The sequence below is a fragment of the Carcharhinus amblyrhynchos genome, chromosome 4 (genome assembly GCF_965287045.1).
Source record: "Carcharhinus amblyrhynchos chromosome 4, sCarAmb.v2.hapA, whole genome shotgun sequence".
NCBI lineage: Eukaryota > Metazoa > Chordata > Chondrichthyes > Carcharhiniformes > Carcharhinidae > Carcharhinus > Carcharhinus amblyrhynchos.
The window spans coordinates 62147794-62174675 of record NC_137327.1 but is presented as its reverse complement, the minus strand read 5'-3'; the positions used below and the strand labels follow the sequence as shown (position 1 = coordinate 62174675).

General features: G+C 44.5%; 1 protein-coding gene across 3 annotated transcripts in view; it reads left to right on the top strand.

Annotated features, from left to right (window-relative positions):
• The window catches only part of pnp6 (purine nucleoside phosphorylase 6), a 67235-nt gene extending 47919 nt beyond the window's left edge, over nt 1–19316 (top strand). For all 3 annotated transcript variants that reach the window (XM_080187273.1, XM_080187272.1, XM_080187271.1), the window contains 3 exons: nt 6001–6176; nt 13548–13738; nt 16307–19316. In XM_080187273.1, coding sequence (XP_080043399.1) covers nt 6001–6176; nt 13548–13738; nt 16307–16506 — 567 coding nt within the window. In that variant the 3' untranslated portion in view covers nt 16507–19316. The remainder of the gene's footprint in view (nt 1–6000; nt 6177–13547; nt 13739–16306) is intronic.
• Nucleotides 19317–26882: the final 7566 nt, after the last annotated feature.

The window sequence follows — 26882 nt, the reverse complement described above, 5'->3', positions numbered from 1 at the left end:
TGATCTCAGGGACGGGAATTGCCATATTCCAGAGAGGGCCTTCACACTGTCTGCAGTGTGGCCTGACCTGTGACCTTTCTGTGACTCCACAGTCTTGGCCTTGATTAGGAGGAACATTGCCCTCAGGCTCTCCACAGAACTGGACAGAATCGTGCCAGTGCCATACGGGTCCCATTGTGTGTCCTTGTTGAGAGTGCAAACCTTCACCTGCCCCCAGGTATCTGCAATAGCCCACATTGCAATGAAGTGTTAATTTAATAGAGTCATTAGTTACACTCACAGCTTTCATATCCGTCAGGTAAGAACAACAGATGGTCTCATTACTGACTGATATTCAGCAACAATAAATTACACTTCAGGCAAATGACATGTCGGGCTTGTAGCATAACTAGGACAAAGGAAGCTGTGATGGTCATGTGCCTCTCCAAGATGAACAATTAGTCCATTTTTCTGTTAGCGTTGCAAATTCCGCTTTATAGTGAACTACAGTTCTTTAAGATCAGTTGCCTCAACTTCACACTCACCAGTCATGTCCTACAGATCAGGTTGTCTGAGCATACCTTTCATTTAGCCTCGTTCCTAGCTACAAACTGGTAAAAAAGCAGTCTCAGGACAGTTATCTGGAAGGATGTCTTCAAGTACCCAATGTTTCCCCACTGGCAAGATGGTATGAGACAGGCCTCTCACCTACCCAGATTATTAGTGCCAATACTGGACAACAATCTAAGTTCCGGTTCAGAGTTCTAGGCAGCATGGAGTGGATTGGCATGTGGGGCTGGGGTAGGGGAGGGGGAAAAGTGACTGCTGTTGAAGTATGGTGTTCAAAGGAGCGGGGAACCTCCCAAATGGAAACGGCCTCCAGGGACGTTGCTCCAATGAAGTAACTGTGGTGTCAACTGTAGATCATTCTTTTCATCGATGCCTGCCATGGCCATTCAAACATTAATCTTGTAACCCCTAGCAACACCAGGTCCTTAAATAAAAGCAAAATACTGCAGATGCTGGAAATGTTACATAATAACAAAGTGCTGGAAATATTCAGATCTGCCAGCATTTGTGGAGAGAGACAGAGTTACTCACCTCAAATATGACTTCTCCAGCATAGTTCTTCAATTCTTATAAGACTATTTTTATAACATTAGACTTTTGTTGTGATTCAGCCTCATGGAGGTGGTAACAGCAGGGACTCTTACATTGCTGCCTTATCCATAGAATAACCTTACAGCAAGAAGGAGGCCATTCAACCCATTGTGTCTCTGCTGCCTCTCTCAAGTTGTTTCCCTGTTGTTTGGGAAAATCCAATTAAGACCTGTGATTTTTTTTATTTAAAGCAGACAATTGTTTGAAATCCCAGTTACCCAGTTACAGAATCCACAATTTTCTTTAAAATAAAACAATTTACAATATCTATCCTGTACTCTAACATTCAGAATTAACATGAGGTAAATACGAATTAACAGGAAAACTCTAGTGAGCATATGACACTGAATATTTGGAGTGGGACATTAGGACTTCGCTCAGGCAAGATCGTAAAATTTCGCCCAAGGCTTATGGAGATTTCTGTCTGCGAGCCTCACCCACCCCAATTCTGGAGTGGGCAAGGGATAAAATTCTGGCCTAAATGGCAGATGTGATCCCATGGATTTCTCAGCAACCCGTCCCGACTTCAGTGACCTCTGAATCACAAAATCCTCATAAAACTCTATCTCAGGAGGGATTTCAGCTCCTCACTTTCAAAGGTCTAGCCTCTGAATTCCCTAAAATGCCACTCAGACTTGGACTTCATCAATGACTGCTCACCCTCCTGAGACTGTTCCATCAGATTCACAAAGCTGTACTCCTACTAGCACAGTCCCATCTTTTTCACAGACTGCTAGCTTCACTAAACTTTCATTGCCCTTGGGTTTCTCCTAACTATAAGTACTGAGATATAAATGACTCCCGCTGCTTCCTCTGAGCCCTAACCCTTACCAGCGTGGAACCAACAGCCTTCCACTACCTTCTCAGCTCCCCAGGACCTTTCCTGAGCATTAACTGTACCACACAGCCACCGGGGCTTCTCTCTCAGCTGTAAAGCACACAAAGCCCAAACTGCAAGTAACTCCCTGTCCAACAAACACACAGATAAATTGAAACCAGAGAATATTCTAAAGCTCCATTCATCCCATGATGACATAGCCTTTCAGTGTTCATTAAATGCTTTTAAACTACTATATCTTCAACGCCCAGAATAAAACATGTTTCTTGACTGAAATTCTTCGCATGTGTTATAGACACTGTAGGTGGGATTTTCCACCTCCCCTCGTGGTGTAGGCAGCTTGTCAATGGCTGGTCCCTCTGATGGATAAGTAGTTTTCTGTGTCCTGTACTCTCCACCACCAGGGAATGCACCGCAGGGGGTTGCCATCAGCCAGACCGGAAGATCCCACCAGTGGGAAGGCAGGAAAATTTCAGTCCATGTCTCCAATAAAGTTAAGGCCATCTGCTGTTTTATGATATTATCTTCCTAGCTGTTAACCCATTAAGTAAATAGGGCCTCGACCTTTCAAGTGTAGTAGATTCCAAGCTGCTTTAGTTACATTTATCCTCTTTACAGAAACTTTAATCTTCCTAGAACTAAACATTTACTCTAAAATATTAATGTGGACCAGGCACTAGATGTTTGTCACACACTCCCTGAACACCTTGCTTTTTCCCCATTGTCCTGTTTGTTGTTAAAGAATTAATTTCATTTCCTTTAGAAAGATATTATTGGATTTGCTTCCATCTGCCTTTCAGGCAGCGAATTCCAGATTGTAATACCCTGCTGTGCTTCACCTTGTTTCTGCTTAAGAACATAAGAACATAAGAAGTAGGAGCAGGAGTAGGCCATCTAGCCCTTCGAGCCTGCCCCGCCATTCAATAAGATCATGGCTGATCTGTCATGGCTCAGTTCCACATTCCCGCCCTCTCCCCATAACCCTTAATCCCCTCGCTTATCAAAAACCCATCAACCCGCGTCTTAAAAATATTTAGCGAGGCAGCCTCCACCACTTCAACGGGCAGAGAATTCCAGAGAAGGCAGGGAATTATAGGCCGGTTAGTTTAACGGCTGTTGTAGGTAAAATGTTAGAATCCGTCATCAAGGAGGAAATAGCGAGGCATCTTGAGGGGAATTGCTTGATAGAGCAGACGCAGCACAGTTTCGTTAAGGGGAAGTCGTGTCTGACAAATTTACTGGAGTTCTACGAGGATGTGTCTAGGGCGGTGGATAGAGGAGAACCGGTGGATGTGGTCTTTCTTGATTTTCAGAAGGCGTTTGACAAGGTACCTCACAAGAGGTTATTGCAGAAGGTCAGGGGACATGGAGTTGGGGGTAGGGTGTTAGCGTGGATAGAGGATTGGTTGTCAAATAGGAGGCAGCAAGTGGGGGTCAATGGGTGCTATTCGGATTGGCGGTTGGTGACTAGTGGAGTGCCCCAGGGGTCGGTGCTGGGGCCTCAGCTATTTAGCATTTATATAGATGATCTGGAGGAGGGAACCGAGTGTATGGTGTCGAAATTTGCTGATGACACCAAGATTGGTGGAACGGCAAATTGCACAGAGGGTGTGGAGAGTCTACAGAAGGATCTAGATAGGCTGGGCGAATGGGCCAGGAACTGGCAAATGGAATTTAATGTTGGCAAGTGCGAGGTGGTCCACTTTGGTAGGAATAATGGTAGGAAGGATTATTACTTACGTGGCGAAAAACTGCAGCAGGCGACGGTGCAGAGGGACCTAGGGGTCCTTGTGCATGAGTCGTGAAAACCCAGCTTGCAGGTGCAGCAGGTGGTCAGGAAGGCTAATGGGATGCTGGCCTTCATAGCGAGAGGGATTGAATATAAAAGTAGGGAGGTCTTGCTGCGGCTATATAGAGCATTGGTGAGGCCGCAGCTGGAGTACTGTGTGCAGTTTTGGGCGCCGTACTTACGCAAGGATATTTTGGCCTTGGAGGGAGTGCAGAGGAGGTTTACTAGGCTGATACCGGAGTTGAGGGGGTTGAGCTATGAGGAGAGGCTGAATAAACTAGGCTTGTACTCGTTAGAGTTTAGAAGAATGAGGGGAGATCTCATTGAGACATAAGATGATGAATGGGATGGATAGGATAGAGGTGGAGAGACTTTTCCCGCTCAGAAAGGACAGTAGGACTAGGGGGCACAGCCTCAAGATAAAGGGGGGGGGGTTTAGAACGGAGTTGAGGAAGAACTTCTTCACTCAAAGGGTGGTGAATCTCTGGAATTCTCTGCCCGTTGAAGTGGTGGAGGCTACCTCACTAAATATTTTTAAGACGCGGGTTGATGGGTTTTTGATAAGAGAGGGGATTAAGGGTTATGGGGAGAGGGCAGGAATGTGGTACTGAGCCACGACAGATCAGCCATGATCTTATTGAATGGCGGGGCAGGCTCGAAGGGCTAGATGGCCTACTCCTGCTCCTATTTCTTATGTTCTTATGAGTTCCTCCAGCAACCAGCACTTACTGCAGATATGGTCACTGGGAAGGACCCTGGGGTTCACCAGCTCCCACATCATACACAAACAGCACATCACATGCCCCTCCATTATTCCCTGTAGTAATATTGAACAATCTCAACACGAACTTACCTGGCCCTTTTCTCCAAAGCCCTAGTAGCTCACTCCGCTTCCCCCTCACTCCGCTGCCTGCTCCGAAGCTGCCCGCTGTCTGCATCAGGCCTCCTTTTAAACCTGGGAATGTTTTTAAGGCAAGGATAGATAAATTTTTGAACAGTAAAGGAATTAAGGGTCATGGTGAGCAGGCAGGTAAGTGGTGCTGAGTCCATGAAAAGATAAGTCATGATCTTATTGCATGGTAGAACAGGCTCGAAGGGCCAGATGGCCTACTCCTGCTCCTAGTTCTTATGTTCTTATATTACTGGCACTGAAACAGGTGCCACCATTACTGGAATTGTAACAGGTTCCACCATTACTGCTACTGTAATAGGTTCCACTATTACTGTGTTCCAGCCATTCCAGGTTAATCAGTGTTTCACTTGCACCTCTTTCAATTTGCACCTCATTCACTGCTTCCAATGTGGCCTCCTCGACATCGTAGACTGAGTGATCACTTTGCGCACAGATAGAAAGTGCTCAGCTATCAGGACCCTGATCTTCCGGTTACTTGCCATCTTAAGACACGATCCTGCTCCCATGCCCATATGTCTGTCCTTGGTCTGCTGCAATGTTCCAGTGAAGTTCAAGGCAAACTGGAGGAACTGCATCTCATCTTCCAGCTAGGCACTTTACAGCCTTCTGGTCTCAACATTGAATTCAACAACTTTCAGATGATTAGCTCTACCCCATCTCGGCCCTTTTTTTTAATTTTATTTAATTTTTACTGTTCTCTACCTTTTTATTTCTTTATTGTCTTTCTTCATTTTTCTTCCCCTCCACTTTTTTCCCCCTATTTTAACCGTCCATTCCTTACCTTTTCTCCCTTTTGCTTCCCCTTTACCCCTTTTTTCTAAATTTTATCTCTCTCCCACCCGTTTTCCCCTCCCTTCACATCTTCATCTGTCACAGCTTACCCTCTGATTTTAGCTTCTCTGTCATTTGGCCATTCACACCCTTTATTCTCTCTATGGATTGCCATTAGCAGCCTTTTTCCCCTGGTTTTTGTGGCTATGACTCATCTTTCATTCCCTCACCCTACAGTATAAATATCTCCCGCTTTCTGTGCCTTTTAGCTTTGATAAAGGGTCATCTGGACTCGAAGCATCAGCTCTTTTCTCTCCTTACAGATGCTGCCAGACCTGTTGAGATTTTCCAGCATTTTTCTCTTTTAGTCCACTATTACTGTGATTGTAACAAGTTCCACCATTACTGGAACTGTCTCAGATTCCACCATTAATGGGACTGTAACAGATTCCACAATATTTCATTACCGAGAGCGTAACCACTTCTGTTGTCAAGACTGTAACTGATTCCGTTACTGGGAGTGTAATAATCTTCACTGTTTGTTCATAGGTAACTTTTCCTATCCGGGTTTTCCACCTGATGGGTATTGAAACTTTGATTGTAACCAATGCTGCCGGGGGCTTAAATGATGACTTTAAAGTCGGTGATATCATGATCATCAGTGATCACATTAACCTGCCAGGCTTTGCAGGGCTGAACCCGCTGAGAGGCAGAAATGAGGAAAGGTGAGTTAGCAAGAATCCTTCCATACAGAAGGCACAACCAACAGGTATGAATAATCTCTTCAACATTGCTACTTTTCATACACAATTCTCTTTTTAATATAACCTCAATTATTCACTAATATAGAACAGGGAATTCACAATCTCACCCCTACCTTGCCCATTCCCTTGCCCCACCCTCTATTGTTACCAGGGACAAATTCAACTATGCAAGGCATCTTAGCCCGGTCCAATTCTATCCTGAGCTGACATCCACACTGAGGGTTGGCTGAAGAGAGATCAGGAGCCACATCTGAGTCCTGTTCCTCTACTCCCCCCCCTGCCCCCAACCATTTTCTCCTCCCTACTCTGTGGTTTCAGCCCACACTTGTTATTCCAGCTGGGAATAACTGGGAATGTGAGTTATAAGTCCTACCTTTAATGGTAACATTGCCACATAAAGTCCACTGTTGTAAAGGAACACCCCTGTAGACATGCCTGGTGTCTCCCAGTCGTACCTAGTTATCATGTTTTGATGATTAGAACTGGAACCAGCGAGTGTGTCATATTACACTGATGTCATAGATCTCATCAGTGACATCAATGAGACCTAACCACAATCCACTACTCTTTATTAATGTCATAGCCAGGGTCACCAATGGGTAAATGATGGTGAACTGAAAAGCAGCAGTGGATGTGTGAACAAGTATCTCTCTGTTATGGCATTGGGATGGCAAACATAGTTGTGCCATTTGGGGCACAATTATGAGTTCGAAAGTAGGAGGAAAGCTAATTAGCGGGGGTTCTGCTTCTAATACCATGCATTCACCCCTAGTTGGAAAACACTCATGTTTGAATGGGGATTTGATTAGGTTTACCTGTCTGTGCCCTCTATCCTGGCCTCTCTCAGAACAGCGGGAGGCACAAGATTGACAGCCTGGCCTCCGGTGGGTGGTGGCCTTAGTGTCTAAAGATAAAGGGCCCCTTAGTGTCTAAAGATTTGTAGATTAGGGGATTGAATTTTAAGAACATAGGAGCAGGGGTAGGCCATCTAGCCCTTCGAGCCTGCCCCGCCATTCAATAAGATCATGGCTGATCTGTCGTGGATCAGTTCCACTTTCCTGCTTTCTCCCCATAACCCTTAATTCCCTTATCTGTCAGGAATCTATCTACCCGTGACTTAAACATATTCAATGAGGTAGCCTCCACCACTTCAATGGGCAGAGAATTCCAGAGATTCACCACCCTTTGAGTGAAGAAGTTCCTCCTCAACTCCGTTCTAAACTGCCCCCCCTTATTTTGAGGCTGTGCCCTCAAATATATTTTATTATTCTTGGGATATGAGCAAGTCCAGTATATAATGCCAATTAGAAGTTGAGATGTGGAGATGCCAGCACTGGACTGGGGTAGGCACAGTAAGAAGTCTCTCAACACCAGTCTCTCAACTGGTTTGTGTGGTAAGAAGTTCATGAGAAGTTGGCATGAGAAGGTGGTGGTGACCTGCCTCCTCTAAGCACTGCAGTGTAATACAGCTGAGTGTTTTATTGGCTCACATTCAAGGGCAGTGAAAAGTGAACTGTGTTGAAGTGGGACTGGAGTCATGTATAGACGTTGACCATGTAAGGACAGTCAACCTTCTTTTCAAAAGGATATTAACCAACCCAATCTGGTCTTTCTGTGTTCACCATTTTTACAAAGACAAACATCTTATTTTCAGAATTGTTTTAATGGTTGTACCACACATTACATATAAATGCATATTTTGCAGCAAAGAAACAGGCCATTTGGTCCAACTGAGTATCCTTCCACCTTCCTTCATCTCACCTCATCAACATATCCTTTAATTCCATTCCCCCTCAAGTGTTTGCGGAGAGAGAAGCAGAGTTCATGTTTTGAGTCTGAGTAACCCTTTTCCTCAGGGCTAAAGAGTGGAAGATATGTGATAGATTATATATTTCGAGAGTGAGCTGGAGAAGGTGGAGCAGAATATATGGTCAGCGATTATGTGGGAGCTCAGGAGAGATTGAAAAAGATATCATGGGAACAAGACAAAGGGAATGTTAATGGTAGTGTTAAAAACTAAAGAAGGTGCTAATAGCAGCATAAAGGTAAGGCAACAGAAGGTGCTAATAGCAGAATAAGGGTCAATGTTCTGTGAAAGCAAAACAAGTTACAGTGGCCCCTGTCAAGGAGGAAAAAAATCAAAATGGAGAGGAGTGGTCTGAGACTGTTGAACTCTGAAGCTTGTAAAGTGCCTAATCGGAAGATAAGATGTTGTTCCTCCAGTTTCCAGTATTTTCTATTTAATTTTAGACTGATGTGGAGATGCCAGCAATGGACTGGGGTAAACACAGTAAGGCGTCTTACAACACTAGGTTTAAGTCCAACAGGTTTATTTGGTACCAAACGCCACTAGCTTTCGGAGCGCTTGCTGCTCCTTTGTCAGGGAATTGGAAAATCTTTTCGCAAACAGTGCATATTAAGGCACAAACTCAATTTACAGAATAATGATTGGAATGCGAGTCTTTACAGTCAATCAAGTCTTAAAGCTACAGACAATGTAAGTGGAGTGAGCATTAAGCACAGGTTAAAGAGATGTGTATTGTCTCCAGACAGGACAGCGAGATTTTGCAAGTCCAGGCAAGTCATGGGGGTTATATATAGTGTGACACAAACCCAAGATCCCGGTTGAGGCTGTCCTCGTGTGTGGAATCTCTACTGTGGTACCAGGAGAGGCTTGGTTGCTGTTGGTGGTGATGCCGAGTTTCTCAAGTTTCCTGTTCTTGGTGTGCATGTAGATGGTGTAGTCCATTGTCTCATCTGCTTGGTAGAGTTTTGCAGCTGGTCAGCATCCTGCTTTTTGTGTCTGAGTCGCTGAGCAAAGACTGATAGCCAAGTTCCGCACACATGAGGACGGCCTCAACCAGGATTTGCGTTCTGTAACCCCCATGACTTGCAAAATCTCACTAACTGTCCTGTCCGGAGACAATGCACATCTGTTTAATTTGTGCTTAATGCTCTCTCACATTTTCTGTACCTTCAAGACTTGATTGAAATGTGAATCTTCACAGTTAATCATTATTTTGTAAATTGAGTTTGTGCCTTTGTATGTCCTGTTTGTGAAAAGATCTCCCACTCACCTGACGAAAGAGCTGCAAGTGCTCTGTAAGCTGGTGGCGTTTGCTACCAGACAAACCTGTTGGACTTTAATCTGGTATTGTAAGACTTCTTACTGTAATTTCAAACTGCCAGCATCCACAGACTTTGATTTTGTCCTTCTGGTATTCACCCAGCTTCCCCTTCAATATATCCTTGCTATTTAAGGTCTTGTGTGAGTAAGTTCACATTCTGGGCAAAGAGATTCTTCCAGAATCCCCAAGTGACGATCTTATATTTATGGCCATTAGTTTTGGAATTTCCCTCGAGTGGACCTATCCTCCCCAGGTTACTCAATCAAATGTTTTTGCAGTCTTCTATTGGATCTTCACTCATCAATTTAGGGAATAGAGCCCTGACCTCTACAACCTTTGCTTGACAGGCATAATGTCTCACTTCTGCTTTCATCTTAGGAAATGTTTATGTTCTCTCTCCGAAGCCTCTATCTCTTTCTCCTTATAGGCTGAACCACTTTCAGTTCATGCAAAGGTAGTCTAAACAACATTCTGTACAAGTTTAACATCATTTCATCATTCTTTATTTCTGACTGTCTAGAAATGAACCCCAGTGCCTTGTGTGCTTTTTAGAATTACCTTATTAACCTATGTTCCAATTTTCAGTGTTTTGTGTCTGTGTCCCCAGAACACTCTGTTCTTCAATTTGCATTGAGACACATATTCTAAGGAGTTTGTGGCTTTCTTATCCTTCGACCAAAACAAAGCACCTTCCATGCATCCATATTGATTTTTTTCAGTTACACACACTTTTTGCAAGTTTATTAATGCCTTCCTATATTTGTTGCAGCTCTCTTCAGCATCAACTACAGGTCCCAGTTTAATGTTCCCCACAATTTTCAAAATAACAATGCAGACTTCTAAGTTCAAATTGTTTATGGAAATCAAGGATAACAGTGACCTCAGTGTCCCTGTGGAACACCTGAGTAACTGCTTTTAATCTGTACCTTTGTTCATTCTGTTCCTGTCTTGTGACTCCATATGCTCTAACCTTAGTTCTGTGCAGTACTTCGTCAAAGACTCTTAATATATTAAATCTGCTACATTATCCATGTCTACCCTTTCTGTTCCTCCTTCAGAAAATTTAGTATTTAAAATTTAATTTGGTCAAGAATGGCTTTCCTATTTGAAACCTGTGCCCACCACTTTTAGAATATTTTCGGTTTCTAGATTTTTTTATTGTTTCTTTAAGTAAATATTACACAGATATAAAGTAATTGGTAAAAAGAGGGGTGTTAAGAATTTTTTTTTTACACTGGAAGTTAATGGGCCATCATTTGTTACATCAGGCAATCAAAATCTGTCATTAGCTACACTTGTCTTTGTACATTTGGACTTTTAAATTTAATCTTGCACAGCAAGTTGCTGAAAATATAAACCAAAAATGTGGCAGTGAGGGAAACAGAGGTTCAGTTTTCCCACTGTAGACAGGAAACAGCAGCAATATCTGTTTTAGTGTCAAAAACCACCTCCAGTGGGAACATGGCTGAATGTTATTATTCCTTGGGGTGAACTTTTAACTGAAATTGAGACCAAGGTTGGGATATTCCATCCCCCCGTCCCGCCCACACCACATCCTCCGTAGCGTATTTCCTGATGGCAGAGGCAGCTCATCATTAGGCACTGGCAGGATTTTCTAGTCCTGCCGAAATATGCAATGTTTTGTATGGTTCGCTTGTCTTGTTGCCAGGGAACTCACTGGGGGGAGGGGTCACCGGGGCTGGAAAATCCTGCTGACAGACGGGGCTAGAAAATCCAACCAGGCTTTCCTGACCAACTAAATCAACTGGGCACAGGAATAAAAGCAGATTTCAGCTAACCCCCGGCAGCATCTTCACTGAGCCTGTTGCTCGTCCTGAAGGAAAGGATTTGGTGCCAAATTTTGCCACTGCACCACAGCAACCCCAGGTGGCACAAGGTCGCCAAATGCCTGGCACAGATGAGGGTGAGGAGACAGCTGCTCTTCCTGGAAGGTGGCTTTCAGAGGCCACCTCATCATCAAGGCACTTTTATGTTCAGTGTCACCTTTCTTCACCACCTATTGCTTCTGTTTTCTTACTTCCTACTCCTGATTCTGTCCTGATGAGCTGTCCCCTCTTGGGGCCTCACCATCCTCAAAGTTCACACCTTCTGGTGGAGCCAAAATGGGGAATGCAGCAGGACCATCACAATGACTAACACCTTTGTAGGAGGGCATTGTAGGGCACACCTAACCAACCCAGGCACCAGATCCAGTTCCCTCAGAACCTATATTATGAATCTGAATTTTGTCCAGATGTAGTGAAGGAGGCATCTATCACCTAAGTGACGCAACGGTGTGCAGCCGCCTGTGAAATGCCAGGCGACCACGCTGATGTGGGCACTGATGTCTGTGATCATATGCCTGGAGAGCTACAATCTTCTTCAACACTCATTCCCGTTAATCATCTGCCTGTAGATCCTGTCCTCAGGATAATGTTTCCTTCTCCCTCACACCCCTTATTCCCCTCCTCTGGCCTCCCAGTGCCCAATGTCTGCCCCTCCTCTGGAGGTTGCTGCTGTCATCATAGAATTCCTACAATGCAGAAAGAGGCCATTTGGTCCATTGAGCCTGCACTGACAACTCCCCACCTAGGTCCAATCCTTATAACCTCATGTATTTACCCTGCTAATCCCCCAACACTAAGGGGCAATTTAGTATGGCTAATCCATGTTAGGTTGATTGGTCATAATAAATTGCTCCTTAGTGTCAGGGAGACTAGCATGGGATTACAGGGATAGGGCCTGGGTGGGATTGTTGTCGGTGTAGGCTTGATGGACAGAATGGCCTCTTTCTGCACTATCGGGAATTCTAGGATTAATCCACATCACCTTTGGACTATGGGAGGAAACCAGAGCACTCAGAGGAAACCCACGCAGACTCAGGGAGAATGTGTAAACTCCACACAGACAGTCACCCAAGGCTGCAATTGAACAGGGTCCCTGTTGCTGTGAGGTAGCAGTGCTAACCACTGTGCCACCCTACCTCTAATTTCTGAGGGTGCAGTACCCATTTCTAGATGCAGCCTTCCTGGTGATCAGATGGAATCCAAATAGCCTTGTTCAAATGCCCACATAATGCCAAGCGGGTAAAAATCCTGGCTCCTCCTCTGCCCTGTAATGGAATTTTAGCTAAATCTGGTGGCCCCATTGAATGTTGAATACTCTTAGTGGAGATGGGCTCTTTTTGAGTCCACAGTGATATAAATCAGGTCCTCTCTTGTCATGGGCCTGTTCCACACCAACACTCTCCTTTGCCCTTGGGAAAATGAGAGGGTCAAAAATAGAGGTGGAGCATCAGGCCCTGCAGCCTGATGGCCGTTTTTATCTCAGTCCTGCCTCCATTCCCATCCAATCTGGGAAAATCCGGCCCTGGGAATCTGAGGTCTGAATGTACAGGGCAAGCAGCTAACCAATCAATCTGGAGGATCGTGAAGTTTGTAGTTCAAGGATTGAAAAAGAAGTGTAATTTTAAGAGTGTAAGTTCAGTGCCAAATCAGATGCAGAATGTGAAAGACAAAATTAAGATAGAGAGGGGAAATGTTTTCCATTTTGAAATATCCAACAACAGTAACAACCAGATGGAAAGGGACTCCATATTGGTAATAATTTATTACAAGTATGGAGAGGTTGCCCAGAAGTAATTAACACTCATGTCATGAAAAGGTAACAGAGTTAAAATGACTTGAATGACGTTTCTATGGTGATTATACCTTGAGTCATTATGCAAATACAAGAATTCCATACCATTTGATTCATTTCAATCTGAGATGCTGCTTTCACAAAAGTTAATGGATAAATGGTACATTTCTTACAGAAACCTTTTGATATTTGCATTGAACATGCACATCTGATTTTGTTTAAAGTGTGTAGAAATCTAACCCCCATCCCCACCCCTCCTTAGGCTTGGGATCGTGATTTATCCTGTAGAGGGGTTAGGCAATTCCGCAGTATATTTTGGAGTGAATATCGCAGTGTAATTTAGAAAATATTGCAGTGTATTTTGGGAGAGTATTGTATGTTTTAGGGAATACGGTAAAATACTTTGAGGGATTTTGTGAGATGTTTTAAGGATATTGCAATATATTTTGAGGTATATTGTGGTATATTTAAGGGAATACTGCAATATATTTTGAGGAATACCCTGCAGGTAAATTGGGGTTAAATTGCAGTGGTTTAAAATTGACTCTCTGTTGCCTATTGCCAGGTTTGGTGTGCGGTTCCCATGCCTGTCGGATGCCTATGACAAGACCTTACGCCAGATGGCTTTGGACAGTTCTCAGGATTTGGGCTACCAAGACTTTATCCATGAAGGGGTGTACTGCATGCTGGCTGGGCCCTCGTATGAAACAATTGCAGAGTCCCGTATGCTGAAAATACTGGGAGCAGATGCAGTAGGTGAGATCTAAACTCTAACTTTACAAAAAGCAAAACCCTCTCTCTGTGAACTGTATTGCACCCAACAAAAGCAAATGTCAAAGGAGGTGCCCTTCCCTTCTTTCCTGACAGTAGCCTGCACAGTGAAAGCTGCCAGGTAGCCCACCTTGCTTCTACCTTCTATTGCTGCACACAACATAGTGACAGAGGTGGAATTAGGCTTAGTAGATTTTTGGGGGAGAGGGTTTCAGACCTGCGCCATCCTTTGTGTGAAGAGATGCTTCCTGACTTCATCCGTGAACAGCTGAGCTGAAATGTTATGCTGTCATGTCCAGAACTGCCCATCCAGAGGAAATGGTTTGTCTTTACCTGCCCTATCAAATCCTTTAATCATCTTAAACAGTGAATCATGATGGGTGAAAACCTTCATCTAAATAAATGTATATATGACTAAAGACCGCCTTGTTAGATTTTTTTTCCCTCTCACTAGATTTTTGGCACATTGGCAAGCATTACAACAGGTTCACCGCAACATGAATCTGCCCTGGGGTTCCCCCCTGGGGGGTGCAAATGTAGCTTCCATGGGAAAGCAACATGGCAGGCAGTGATCTAACACTTCCCCCTGGTAAAGTTTGGCACTGCCAGATGGACAGGGAAAAGTGGGGAAAGAGGGTGGGGGTTGCTGGCGATGATCTGAGGAAAGGGATGAAGGGGTCGGGAGACTAATGCTGGTAACGGTTGGGGGTAGAAGAATGCTGATGCCAGCAATGATTGAGGTGGGGGTGGGGGGAGGATTGTGGATTGTGTGAGTGGGCTATAGACACCTATGTGGTGCTCGGAGGGGTGAAGATTAATTTTGGTTCATGGCACCCCTATCTTAGTGGCGCTGGTTCCCAGCTCCAAGAATCACTGCCTCGCCAGAGTGATCAAGCAAATCACTCGCACTCGTTTTTGGAAGTTAAGGAGACAAGATCTGAGGAGAAAACTGGTTTGTAAAATGAGGGAAACCTTGCTAAAACTACACAAGACACTAGTTAGACCACACCTGGAATACTGTGAAAAGTGTTGGTCACCTTATCTAAGGAATGATATACTGGCATTGGGGAGAAAGTTCACTAGACTGATCCCAGGTATGGAGGGATTTTCTTATGATGAGAGGTTGAGTAGGTTGGGGCTGTACACTTTGGAGTTCAGGAGAATAAGAGGCGACCTTATTGAGACAGATGCTGAGAGGTTGTTTCTTGTTGTGGGAGAGGGCATAATCTCAGAGTAAGGAGTCACCCATTTAAGACAAAGATGGGGAGGAATTTCTTCTGAGAGTAATGGATCTGTGGAACTCTTTAACTCAGAGGGCTGTAGAGGTTGGGTTGTTAAGTATGTTCAAGGCTGAGATAGACCTTTTAATCAGTAAGGGAATCAAGGGTTGAGATGGGAAAATGGAGCTGAGGATTATCACATCAGGTCAATCACAATCTCATGGAATAGGGGAGCAGACTCGATGGGCCAAATGGACTTCTTTTGCTCCTATGTTTTATGGTCAAATGAATTTCCATCTCAAAGACATAAATGATCCAGATGTGAGTTCACAAAAATTGGACAGATTAATTGTTATGTTTACTGATTGCAGCTTTTTCTTTCCTGACTTTTCTTTTAAAATTTATTTTTATTTCTCAACCTTGCGTGGAGAGATTTAACCACTATTCTAGTGCATTGTTTGTTCAGAATTGAACTCACAGATATCCACCACACTCCTTGCTTCTTGCCATTAATAAAGGTAGAATGATAACCAGAAGATGTTCCCTGAAAGGGCAGTGGAAGTAAATTCAGTAAGAACTTTCAAAAGGGAATGGGATAAGTGTTTGAAGGGAAAATATGTGCAGATATATGGGAAAGGGGAATGGGATTAATTGGATAGCTCAGTCAAAGGGCTAGCACATGTATGATGGGCTAAATAGCCTCCTTCTATGATACCTCATTTTGCCTCTTAATTCCTGATATCATCCCAACTGCTGCACTCTGAATCCATTGAGAGTGGATGATGGTATTAAACGATCAGCGTGTTGAGTCTGGCTTAGGTGAACACTCACTAATTTGCTGGAATTCTACTGCCTCACCCACCACAGAATTTCAGCAGGCAGGGAGCAGACTATGAAAATGTCCATTGATCTTAGGCAAGAATTTCCAGTCTCGCTGAAGCAAGGCTGTAAAATCCTCCTCATTGAATCTTAAAATTCTGACAGTGCTGTACAGACTGAATGCATTAGTATCATTTCCTCTGGCTGGAAGGCATTTAGAACAAGGGGTCACAGACTCAGGACATCCGCTAAGCTATTTTGGGCTGAGATGGGAAATTCGCTCAGTGTGATGATCCTGTGGAATTCTCAGCCATAGAAGGCTGTGGAGGCATTTTAAGATTTCTGGACCGTAAAGCTATCAAGGCATGTAGGGAGAGTGCAGGAGTAGAATGCATGATCATATTGAATGGTGGAGCAGGTTTGAAGAACCAAATGGCCTAATCCTGCTCCAATTTCTGTTTCAACTCCGTCCAGTTATTTAGTAGGCTGATGTTGAAAGTGTTTTTCTCGGCAGGTATGAGCACAGTACCTGAGGTGATCCTCGCTCGACATTGCGGAATGCGAGTGTTTGGCATCTCCCTCATCACCAACAAGGTCGTGATGGACTATAACAGCCAACAGAAGGCCAACCACGAGGAAGTCCTCCAAACCTCGCGTGACCAAGCTGAGGCCCTCCAGAGTCTGATCAGCAATCTCGTGGGGAAGATAAACTAAGCTGAAAATGGCAGTGGTCATGTGTCCTGATAGCAATAATATCATTAACAAATGGGGAGTGAAATTGGACATGTGCGGGAGATCCAAAATATGGAGAATTGAATTGGTCACTCTCTCGTGCGTAGCAACCAATTCACAGTCAGACCACTAGATGCCTGACATACACCCCAATTCCACCTACCCACCCAATACAACAACCCATCCCTCCGCGCCCCCACCGCAACTCAGTAATAAACTTCAATCCACTCATTATCCACCTACCCAGGATATTGGCCCTTTACAGATTCAAAGGGCTGAATGGCCTCCAGCTCCTAAGTCCCATCTTCCTATCTAGCACTAACCCATCCATAAACCCTCCCTAACAATGCTGTAGGTGTACCTACCTCAGAGACTCCAGAGATTCAAGAAGATAGTTCACCACCACCTTTCAAGAGCAATTAGGGATGGGCAATAAATGCTGGCCTAGCCAGTGATGCCCACATCCTGTAAAGAAATTTAATAAATGTTTTGCCCTGTTTGCTCCATATGTCCTTTCATCTGATACACCTTCAGTTGTTCCCATCAGTTATAGTCTGCCTGAAGTTCACTGTTTGATTTCACGCCCAAACTGTTTTTGATATTTATAATGAGGATAGCAGAAGTCTCCTAGCTAATATTTATTTCTAATACTTATTATTGTGGATTTCTACTGATAAAAAAGACATTGCATTTATATGTTGCTTCCCACAACCACCAGATATCTCAAATCACTTTACAACCAATGGAGTACTTCTTGAAATGTATTCTTCGATTTCTTGGGGAGTCCCTCAGATCGTGGATGACTTGCTTCTGCTCCGGTTTAATGGGTTCTGAGCTGGCTGATAATTCCAATACACGATCTGCAGACTGCCATTTGTGGGGCAGAAAATGCTGGCAAGATAGATGGGTTGTTTGGAGGCTTACATTCTAAAGTCAGTGTGTATGTTTGACTTCTTCAGCGAGGCTTTGAGGACATCCCTAAATCATTTCCACTGTCCTCCTGAGGGTCTCCTATCTCCCAGTTCTGAGTAGTTACAGTTGTAATGTCAGGCACAGGACAGCTAATTTGCTCTCAGCAAACCCCAATAAACAGCAATGTGATCATGACTAGATATTGGCTCAGAATAGCTGTTCCCCTGGGTTTCTCCAGAACTCTCCTAAATGTACCAAGGCACAAATTGCACAGAGTTTGCCCAGGAGTTAAAACTTTGCAAAATTCTGGACCAGCAACAATCCGATAACCTGATTTAAATCAAAGACTTCACATGGGCCTGACTCTCTAAGCAGAAGAGTTACTCTGGGAAAATTTAAAGGACTAAAACCATTTCTATGGTACTGACACCTCCCCTGGACAAACTGCACCCCCCCCCCCCAAACCCCTCAGAATATCCTTTAATATTCCTGACTATCTCATGGACATCCAAATATCCTTGCACCTTCTCACTACCCATTGGCCCCTCACCCCATGACTACCTTCCCATCTTTGTAACTTCATTCCAGGCCTGCCAACTACCCCCCTCAACTACCCTCCTGAATCCCAACTATTCACCTGACCTCCTAAATATCCCACAACCCTCCCCACTCAACTGCCCCCTGATTTACCTCCAAGCACCATCCAACCCAATCGGAGAAAACATGTTGGACCAGTACTCTCATTTTGAAGTTGTTACTGTTTTTTTTCATTCTGGAAAATCAGGAAAAAATTGACAAAGATGTCAAGGACACAAGACAAAGGGAGTTTTAATGATAGTGTTAAAGAAGGTGTGAAGAGTGGCATAAAGGTGAGATAGCAGAATGTGTTAATATTAAAACAAGGTCAGCTCTCCGTGAGAGCAAAACTTAAGAACAAGTTGTAAATGGTCCTAAAGGGGTGGATATGAGGCGGCAGGTGGGGGGTGCAGTGTGGCGGGTGCGGGTGGAATAGGGCTGGTTGGAAAAAATTACATTAAAAAGGGATCAAGATGGAGAAGTGGCTTCATGATCTTGAGATTGTTGAACTCAATGTTAAGTGCGGGGTTGGGATTCTATGGCCTCGCTTGGGTGAGACCGGAAGTTTCTGCCTGAGCTCAATGGAGATTTCCATTGTCATATCCTCGTCCACTCTGATTCTGGGTGGGCGAGGTGGTCAGTGTTCCGGCCCAGAAGTCTGTAAAGTGCCTAATCAGTTCTTAAATTTTGCTTTCACAGAACTTTGTGCTGTTATTAATACATTCTGCTGCCTTACCTTTATGCCACAATCAGCACCTTTTTTAGTCTTTAACACTCCCTTTGTCTTGTTCTCATGACATTTTTGTCAATCTCTCCTAAGCTACCACCAATCCCTAACCTTCTATTTTGCTTCACATTCTCCGCCCATCTTAAACTGTATAAAACCAACCATGTTTCCCCTTCTCTTTAGGTCTGAAGAAGTTAATCAAATTAGAAACATTAACTCTGTTTTTCCCTCTGCCAGACATGCCGAGTATTTCCGGCATTTCCTGTTTTAATTCCATGATATTGTATCGCTAGTTGTTTAACACGGAATTCCTCTGGCACTGGCTGTTTTCCTCTTACACTGACTTTGAGCACTGAGATTTTATCTGATTGGAGCTAATGTTTACACCAGTAGTTGCAGCCTCACAGTTGACTGGCCTTTCTGTTTGTATATCAGTAAATCTATTTCACAATTACAGGGTGATGCTAATGTGTGATAAAAGATTGCCTTGATACTAACACATCAGCGAGAATTACAGCCTGTAGTAATAGGATGTTAAACCACACATAGCAGCAAAATAAATTTAAATTGCAGCTTTTTCATTGTGGTGTGTTCATTGCAAAAAGAAATTTAAAAAACTGAAATCAGAGTGGAGAAGAGAAACTTTGACATATTCTGTCAAACCATCTTAAAATACCTCATCAATCATTATTATGAGACACTGTTCGTATTGTAGTGAAGTTGGCAGCAATTTGACGCACAACAACTTTGATTTGAATAAGCAATGAATGTATTGCGAGGTGTTGGTTCAGTGGACACTCGGATACTTGCTTTGCATCTTCAGGAACCTTCAACATCCAACTGAAGACAGACAAGGTCTCAGTTTAACTGCTAACCTAAACAATAGCACCTCTGACCATCCAGCACTCTCCCAGTATTGTACTCATCTCATCATAGCTTGTGTATTGGAGTGTTCAGGACTGGATGGCCAGTCTGTGTGGGGGGTAGGGTGGCGTGGGGTGAGAATCGTGTTTGTCAAATTGGGCACGATGACAGCAACATTTTCCTCTCTGCTTACCCACCCCTGCTGCCATTTTACGAGTCGAAGGAGATCCACCCCTGAGCCAATTGAGGCCAATTAAGGAACTCCTCCCTCCTCCCATCACTGCTGGAATTTTATCCATGCCAAGTGTCCAGTCTGAGGGATTTCACCTTGCAGCTTGGTAGCCATGCAAGAGTGGTGTGCCTGCCTGGGCTCACCATTCGTGATGTGGAGATGCCAGTGTTGGACTGGGGTAAACACAGAAGTCTCACAACCTTAGGTTAAAATCCAACAGGTTTGTTTGATAGTAAACCCACAAGCTTTCGGGGTTTGCCTCTGCGTTAGGTGAGAACTCTCCACTCACCTGACTACCAAACTACCAAATTGACACTATTTCTTCCCTGAATCTGACTGAGTAGGGTCCCATTCGTAGACATGCAGGGTAGAATAGGTGTAGGGTGATGCGGCGGCGCGGGCTCGTTGGGCCGAAGGGCCTGTTTCCCGTGCTGGGTTGTTCTTTGTTCTTTGTTCTTTAAAGTTGCACCAAGGCAGTGTACAATCCTTGGAAAAGGAGCTAATCCTCTGTGATATAATTCTAAAGGTGAGTCTATGGTACTCCAGGGGAATGAACATTATCAGCAGCAGAGAAAATCTGACAATGTTGGTATTGAAATCTATATTAAAAAAACCAATGGTGAAACATTTCACATGGGTCATTAGTATTAATTTAGCTATGGAATAGCCTAGCTTGTAAAGCAGTGACAACAATCATCCAATGAGTCAGCTACTTCATGTGTCTGTGGTGTGGTTTTTCTCTAGCTTGGAATTGAGATTAAAACCAACACCAAGAGTGGGGATGGAAATATACATTTGTTTGATGCACACTCGGTCAAATGGTGCAGAAGCAGTCATTCTCACCTCTCCACTGAAATTCATTATTCTGCTCATGTTTGAACTCAGACTGTAATGTAATCAATAGCTGAGTGACCCTGGCAGAAGCGAAATCGAGCGTCAATGAGCAGGTTATTGCTGAGTAAATGACCCTTGATAGCACTGTTAATGACTCTTTCCATCACTTTACTGATGATCGAGTGTAGACTGATAGAACAGTAATTGGTTGGGTTGAATTTGTCCTGTTTCTTACGACCAGGACATATCTGGACAATTTTCCAAAGTGCCAGGTAGATGCCAGTATTATAGCTGTACTGGGACAGCTTGGCTAAGGTAACAGCAAGTGTTAGAGCACAAGCCTGCCCCACAATTGCTGGAATATTGTCACAGCCCATTGCCTTTGCAGTATCCAGTGCCTTCAGCCATTTCTTTACATCACATGGAACAAATCGAATTGATTGAAAACTAACATCTGTGATGCTGGAAATCTCCAGAGGAGGCCAATCAGCATTTCTGGCTGCAGATGGTTGCAAATTCTTCAACCTTACCTTTTGCACTGATGCGCTGGCTTTCTCCATCATTGAGGATGGGGATATTTGTGGAGCCTCCTCCTCTAGTGAGTTGTTTAATTGTCCATCACCAGTTACAACTGAATATGGCAGAACTGCAGAGCATAGATCTGATCCTTTGGTTGTGGGATCGTTTGGCTTTATTACTTGTTGCTTAAACCGCTTCACATACAAGTAGTCCTTTGTAGTAGCTTCACCAATTTGGCACCTCATTTTTAGGTATGCCTGGTCTTCTCCATTGAATCAGGGTTGATCTCCTGGCTTGGTGGTAATGGTAGAGTGGGGGATATGCCAGGCTATGAGGTTATAGATTGTGGTTGAGTACAATTCTGTTGATTTTCAGAAGGCGTTTGACAAGGTACCTCACAAGAGGTTATTGCAGAAGGTCAGGGGACATGGAGTTGGGGGTAAGGTGTTAGCGTGGATAGAGGATTGGTTGTCAAATAGGAGGCAGAGAGTGGGGGTCAATGGGAGCTATTCGGATTGGCGGTTGGTGACTAGTGAAGTGCCCCAGGGGTCGGTGCTGGGGCCTCAGCTATTTACCATTTATATAGATGATCTGGAGGAGGGAACCGAGTGTAGGGTGTCGAAATTTGCTGATGACACCAAGGTTGGTGGAACGGCAAATTGTGCGGAGGGTGTGGAGAGTCTGCAGAAGGATCTAGATAGGCTGGGCGAATGGGCCAGGAAATGGCAAATGGAATTTAATGTTGGCAAGTGTGAGGTGGTCCACTTTGGTAGGAATAATGGTAGGAAGGATTATTACTTATGTGGCGAAAAACTGCAGCAGGCGACGGTGCAGAGGGACCTCGGGGTCCTTGTGCATGAGTCGCAAAAACCCAGCTTGCAGGTGGTCAGGAAGGCGAATGGGATGCTGGCCTTCATCGTGAGGGGGATTGAATATAAAAGTAGGGAGGTCTTGCTACGGCTGTATAGGGCATTGGTGAGGCCGCAGCTGGAGTACTGTGTGCAGTTTTGGGCGCCGTACTTACGCAAGGATATTTTGGCCTTGGAGGGAGTGCAGAGGAGGTTTACAAGGCTGATGCCGGAGTTGAGGGGGTTGAGCTATGAGGAGAGGCTGAATAAACTGGGCTTGTACTCGTTAGAGTTTAGAAGAATGAGGGGAGATCTCATTGAGACGTATAAGATGATGAATGGGATGGATAGGATAGAGGTGGAGAGACTCTTCCCGCTCAGAAAGGACAGTAGGACTAGGGGGCACAGCCTCAAGATAAAGGGGGGGGGGGCGGCGGTTTAGAACGGAGTTGAGGAAGAATTTCTTCACTCAAAGGTTGGTGAATCTCTAGAATTCTCTGCCCGTTGAAGTGGTGGAGGCTGCCTCGCTAAATATTTTTAAGACGCGGGTTGATGGGTTTTTGATAAAAGAGGGGATTAAGGGTTATGGGGAGAGGGCGGGAATGTGGAACTGAGCCACGACAGATCAGCCATGATCTTATTGAATGGCGGGGCAGGCTCGAAGGGCTAGATGGCCTACTCCTGCTCCTATTTCTTATGTTCTTATGTTGCTAATAATGGACTGCAGCGCCTCATGGATATCCATGTTATTAGATCTATTCAAAGTCTGTCCCATTTAGCATGATGGTAGTGCCATATAACACAATGGAGGGTATCCTCCATGTAGATACAAGACTTTGTCGCCACAAGGCCTGTGCGATGGTCACTCCTACCAATACAGCCATGGTCAGAATCATTTATGGTAGGCAGCTTGGTGAGGATGAGTTCAAGTATGTTTTTCCCTCTTCTGTTTCCCCTCACCACCAGCTGCAGTTTGAAGTTCCCCCACCCAGAGTCTGCACCCTTCCCACTGTTAGTACCTCCTCCAAATGGTGTTCAACTTGGCGGAATAGTGTTTCATCAGTTGATGAGGAAGAAGGCGGTGAGTGGTGTGGATACTGTCGGTTGCATACAGCCATGCTGTCACTTCTGCTGTGCCTGCTCGTGGAACAGTGAATACTGAGGAATGATGGTGGAAATCTGAAATAAAAGCATAAAATGCTGGAAAATCTCAGCAGGTCTGGCAGCATCCGTGGAGAGAGAAAAGCAGAGTCAACGTTTTGAGTCTGTACGACTCTTCTTCAAGCATTTCTTCTCCAGTCAGTCATAAGCACTCAAAACATTAATTCTGTTTCTCTCTCTCCAGATGCTGCCAGACCTGCTGAGTATTTCCAGCATTTTCTGTTTTGTTTCAGATTTCCGGCATCTGCAGTATTTTGATTTTATTAAGGGAATGGCAATGTCTGGAATATTGGCTCAAATGTATGATTCAGTGAGTATGACCATGTTAGGATGTTGAATCAAACTAGCTCATCTAATATAGGAAATAATAACTTCCTCAGTGTTAGTAAGGAGGACTTTGCAGGGTAATTTCTGGTGGCTGGTTAATTCTAGGTGTTCCAGCATTTTATCCTTTTGCAACTTTTGTGTAACAGTGATAAAACTGAGTACTTGCTGGGCCATTGCAAAGGACAGTTGAATCAACCACTTTGCTGACAGATCTTGAGTTCTTGGCAGCACTATTCTCAAAATTCTTGAAGGAAAAGATTTGCATTTCTACCCTGTCTTTCCTGACGTCAGGATGGCCCACAATGCTTCAGAGCAGATATCACTGTTGTCAGGTTTGAGAAACAGCAATGAGATTAATGACCAGGTGTTAGTTGAAGAATAAATATTTTTCTGGACACCGGGAAGAATTCCCCTGCTTGTGTTACAGGATCTTCTACATCCAGAAGGGACTTTGTTTTAATGTCTAATCTGAAAAGGCACCTCACTTCAACTGTACAGCGCTCCCTCATTACTGCCCCTCCAGCAATGCAGTGCTCACTCAATATAGAATAAGCAGTATTCACTCAGTACTGTACAGCTGGCAGTGCAGCGCTGCCTCAGTACTGTACCACTGGCAGTGCAGCGCTCCCTCAGTGCTTCCCATTCAACAGTGCAGCTTTCCCTCATACTACCCGTTCAGCAGTGCAGTACTCCCTCAGTACTACCCCTTCAGCAGTGCAGTGCTCCCTCAGTACTACCCCTTCAGCAGTGCAGTGCTCCCTCAGTACTACCCCTTCAGCAGTGCAGTGCTCCCTCAGTACTACCCCTTCAGCAGTGCAGTGCTCCCTCAGTACTATAGCACTGACAGAGCAGCGCTCCCTCAGTACTGCCCTTCAACAGTGCAGCACTCATTCAGTACTGTACCTCCGGCAGTACAGCGCTCCCTCAGTACTGCTCCTTCAGCAGTGCAGCATTCCCTCAACTTCTTTTCTCACTGAAGATTTTGAACTTCTCTGTTTATACAGCAATAGTTGCCCAGATATGCACACCCTACCCCACTCTCCACTTCCAAGCCCCCTCCCCCACTCCGGACAGGTCCTGCAGTTCCCTGGGGCATTTTCCTTTTTTACTTTAAACACTGCTGTCTGCGCTCTCCTTCCTTTTTACTTAAAAGAAACTCTGCAGCAACTCCCCATTTTTTTTTAAACTTGAACTCCAGTTTTTTTCAAAAATCAAAGATTTTTCTGTGCTATCTTCCCTGAGTCTGGAAATTCCTGCCTGAGGTTAACACACTTTTCAATAGTCCATCAAATTTTCTGTCCTGCCCGCTGTGGGAGCTGTGAAGGGCCGGTCCAGATGTTTTGTTGCTATTTAAAAGGCTTATTCCGTCCATTCGAACTTTCCAATCTCAGTCAGTTGTGAAACCTAAAGAAGCACAATAACAGCTCAGAACCTCACAGTGATAACGTTTTGCTGCATTAATCTCCATCAGCTTTACAAAGCAAGCCTAGTCAAAGATGGATGCCTTCTGATTTATTATTAGATGCAGAGTTTTAGTGCTGGAACACTTTACAATAACCCCTTGGAAAAGTCATCCCTGGTTTTAACTCCCCTCCTAGGATACTGGGTGGGAAAATTACCAGTCTTAATACCCTACCCAATTCCACTTCCTTCCCAGCCTCCTCACAGTTGAACCTGTAGCACAGGAAAGGTACACGGTCCAGCTCGAGCCTGGGGCATGACCTGGAATATCACCTGAGAGGAGGAGACCAGGATGTGCTAACAGTGATTTCCCCTTCAGGCCATATCTGTTTGGAGCCAAAACCGGAATCATTCCTCCTGGAACACTCAATAGAATTACACAGAATATATAGCCCATGAACAGGCCATTCAATCTATCCACTCCATGCTGTGTTTGCGCTTACTTAATTCAACTTCCTGATTTGTAATGCCAACTTCTGTTTCTCTATCAGATCATCCTTGGCTCTGCCAGTTTCAATTCTGTGCTCTCAACCGAAAATCATTGCAAAACCATCCCCCCAGACACCACCTTCCCTCACTCACCCATCATCATCACCGCCTTCTCTCACTCACCCATCACCATCACCGCCTTCCCTCTCACCCATCACCATCACCGCCTTCTCTCACTCACCCATCACCATCACCGCCTTCCCTCTCACCCATCACCATCACCGCCTTCTCTCACTCACCCATCACCATCATCTCTCACTCTTCTGTCACCAACACTGTCTTTTCTCAATGCCCATCACCAACATCTCAGCTTTCCCCTTCCCCTTTACCTAACCTGTCATCAGCAATGGAACAGAAGATCCATTCACATCTCCACAAACCTCATGCCACAGCTTGTTACAAGTTTGTGTGCATGTGATATAGGTATTCTATAGATATGTGAAGAGAAAAAGACTGGAGAAAACAAATGTAGGTCCCTTACAGTTACAATCAGGTGAATTCATAATGGGCAACAACGGGATGGCAGACTAGGTGAATTTGATATAGACAGGCTGGTAAATTGGGCAGAGAAATGGCAGATGGAATTTAATCCAGATAAATGCGAGGTGATGCATTTTGGAAGAAATAATGTAGGGGGGAGTTATACAATAAATAGTAGGATTATTAAGAATATAGAAACACAGAGAGACCTAGGTGTGCAAGTACACAAGTCCTTGAAGGTGGCAGTACAGGTGGAGAAAGTGGCGAAGAAGGCTTATGGTGTGCTTGCCTTTATAGGAAGGGGTATAGCGTATAAAAGCTGGTGTCTAATGTTGCAGTTGTATAGAACGTTGGTTAGACCGCATTTAGAGTACTGCGTCCAGTTCTGGTTGCTGCGCTACCGGAAGGACGTGGAGACCTTGGAGAGAGTGCAGAGGAGGTTTACCAGGATGCAGCCTGGTATGGAAGGACTTAACTATGAGGAGAGATTGGGCAAATTGGGGCTGTTCTCCCTAGAAAGACGGAGAATGAGGGGAGATCTAATAGAGGTGTATAAGATTATGAAGGGTATAGATAAAGTGGAGAGTGGTAAGCTTTTTCCCAGGTTGGGTACAAAAATCATGAGAGGCCACGGGCTTAGGATGAGAGGGGCATGGTATAATGCAGATGTTAGAGGGAGATTTTTCACACAGAAGGTTTTGGGGGCCTGGAATGCACTGCCAAGTAGGGTGGTGGAGGCAGGCATGCTAGAGGCTTACCTAGATAGGCACATGAGCAGACTAGAGATGGAGGGATACAAAAGGTTGTTCTAGTTAAGGATCAAGAGCCTCAGGACGTTCCTGGGAATCAGTAGATTCCTATGGGCCGTCCAACATATTTTATGACTCACCTGTCTTATGTTTGAGCTTCTGGGGATCTTCCGTGAATG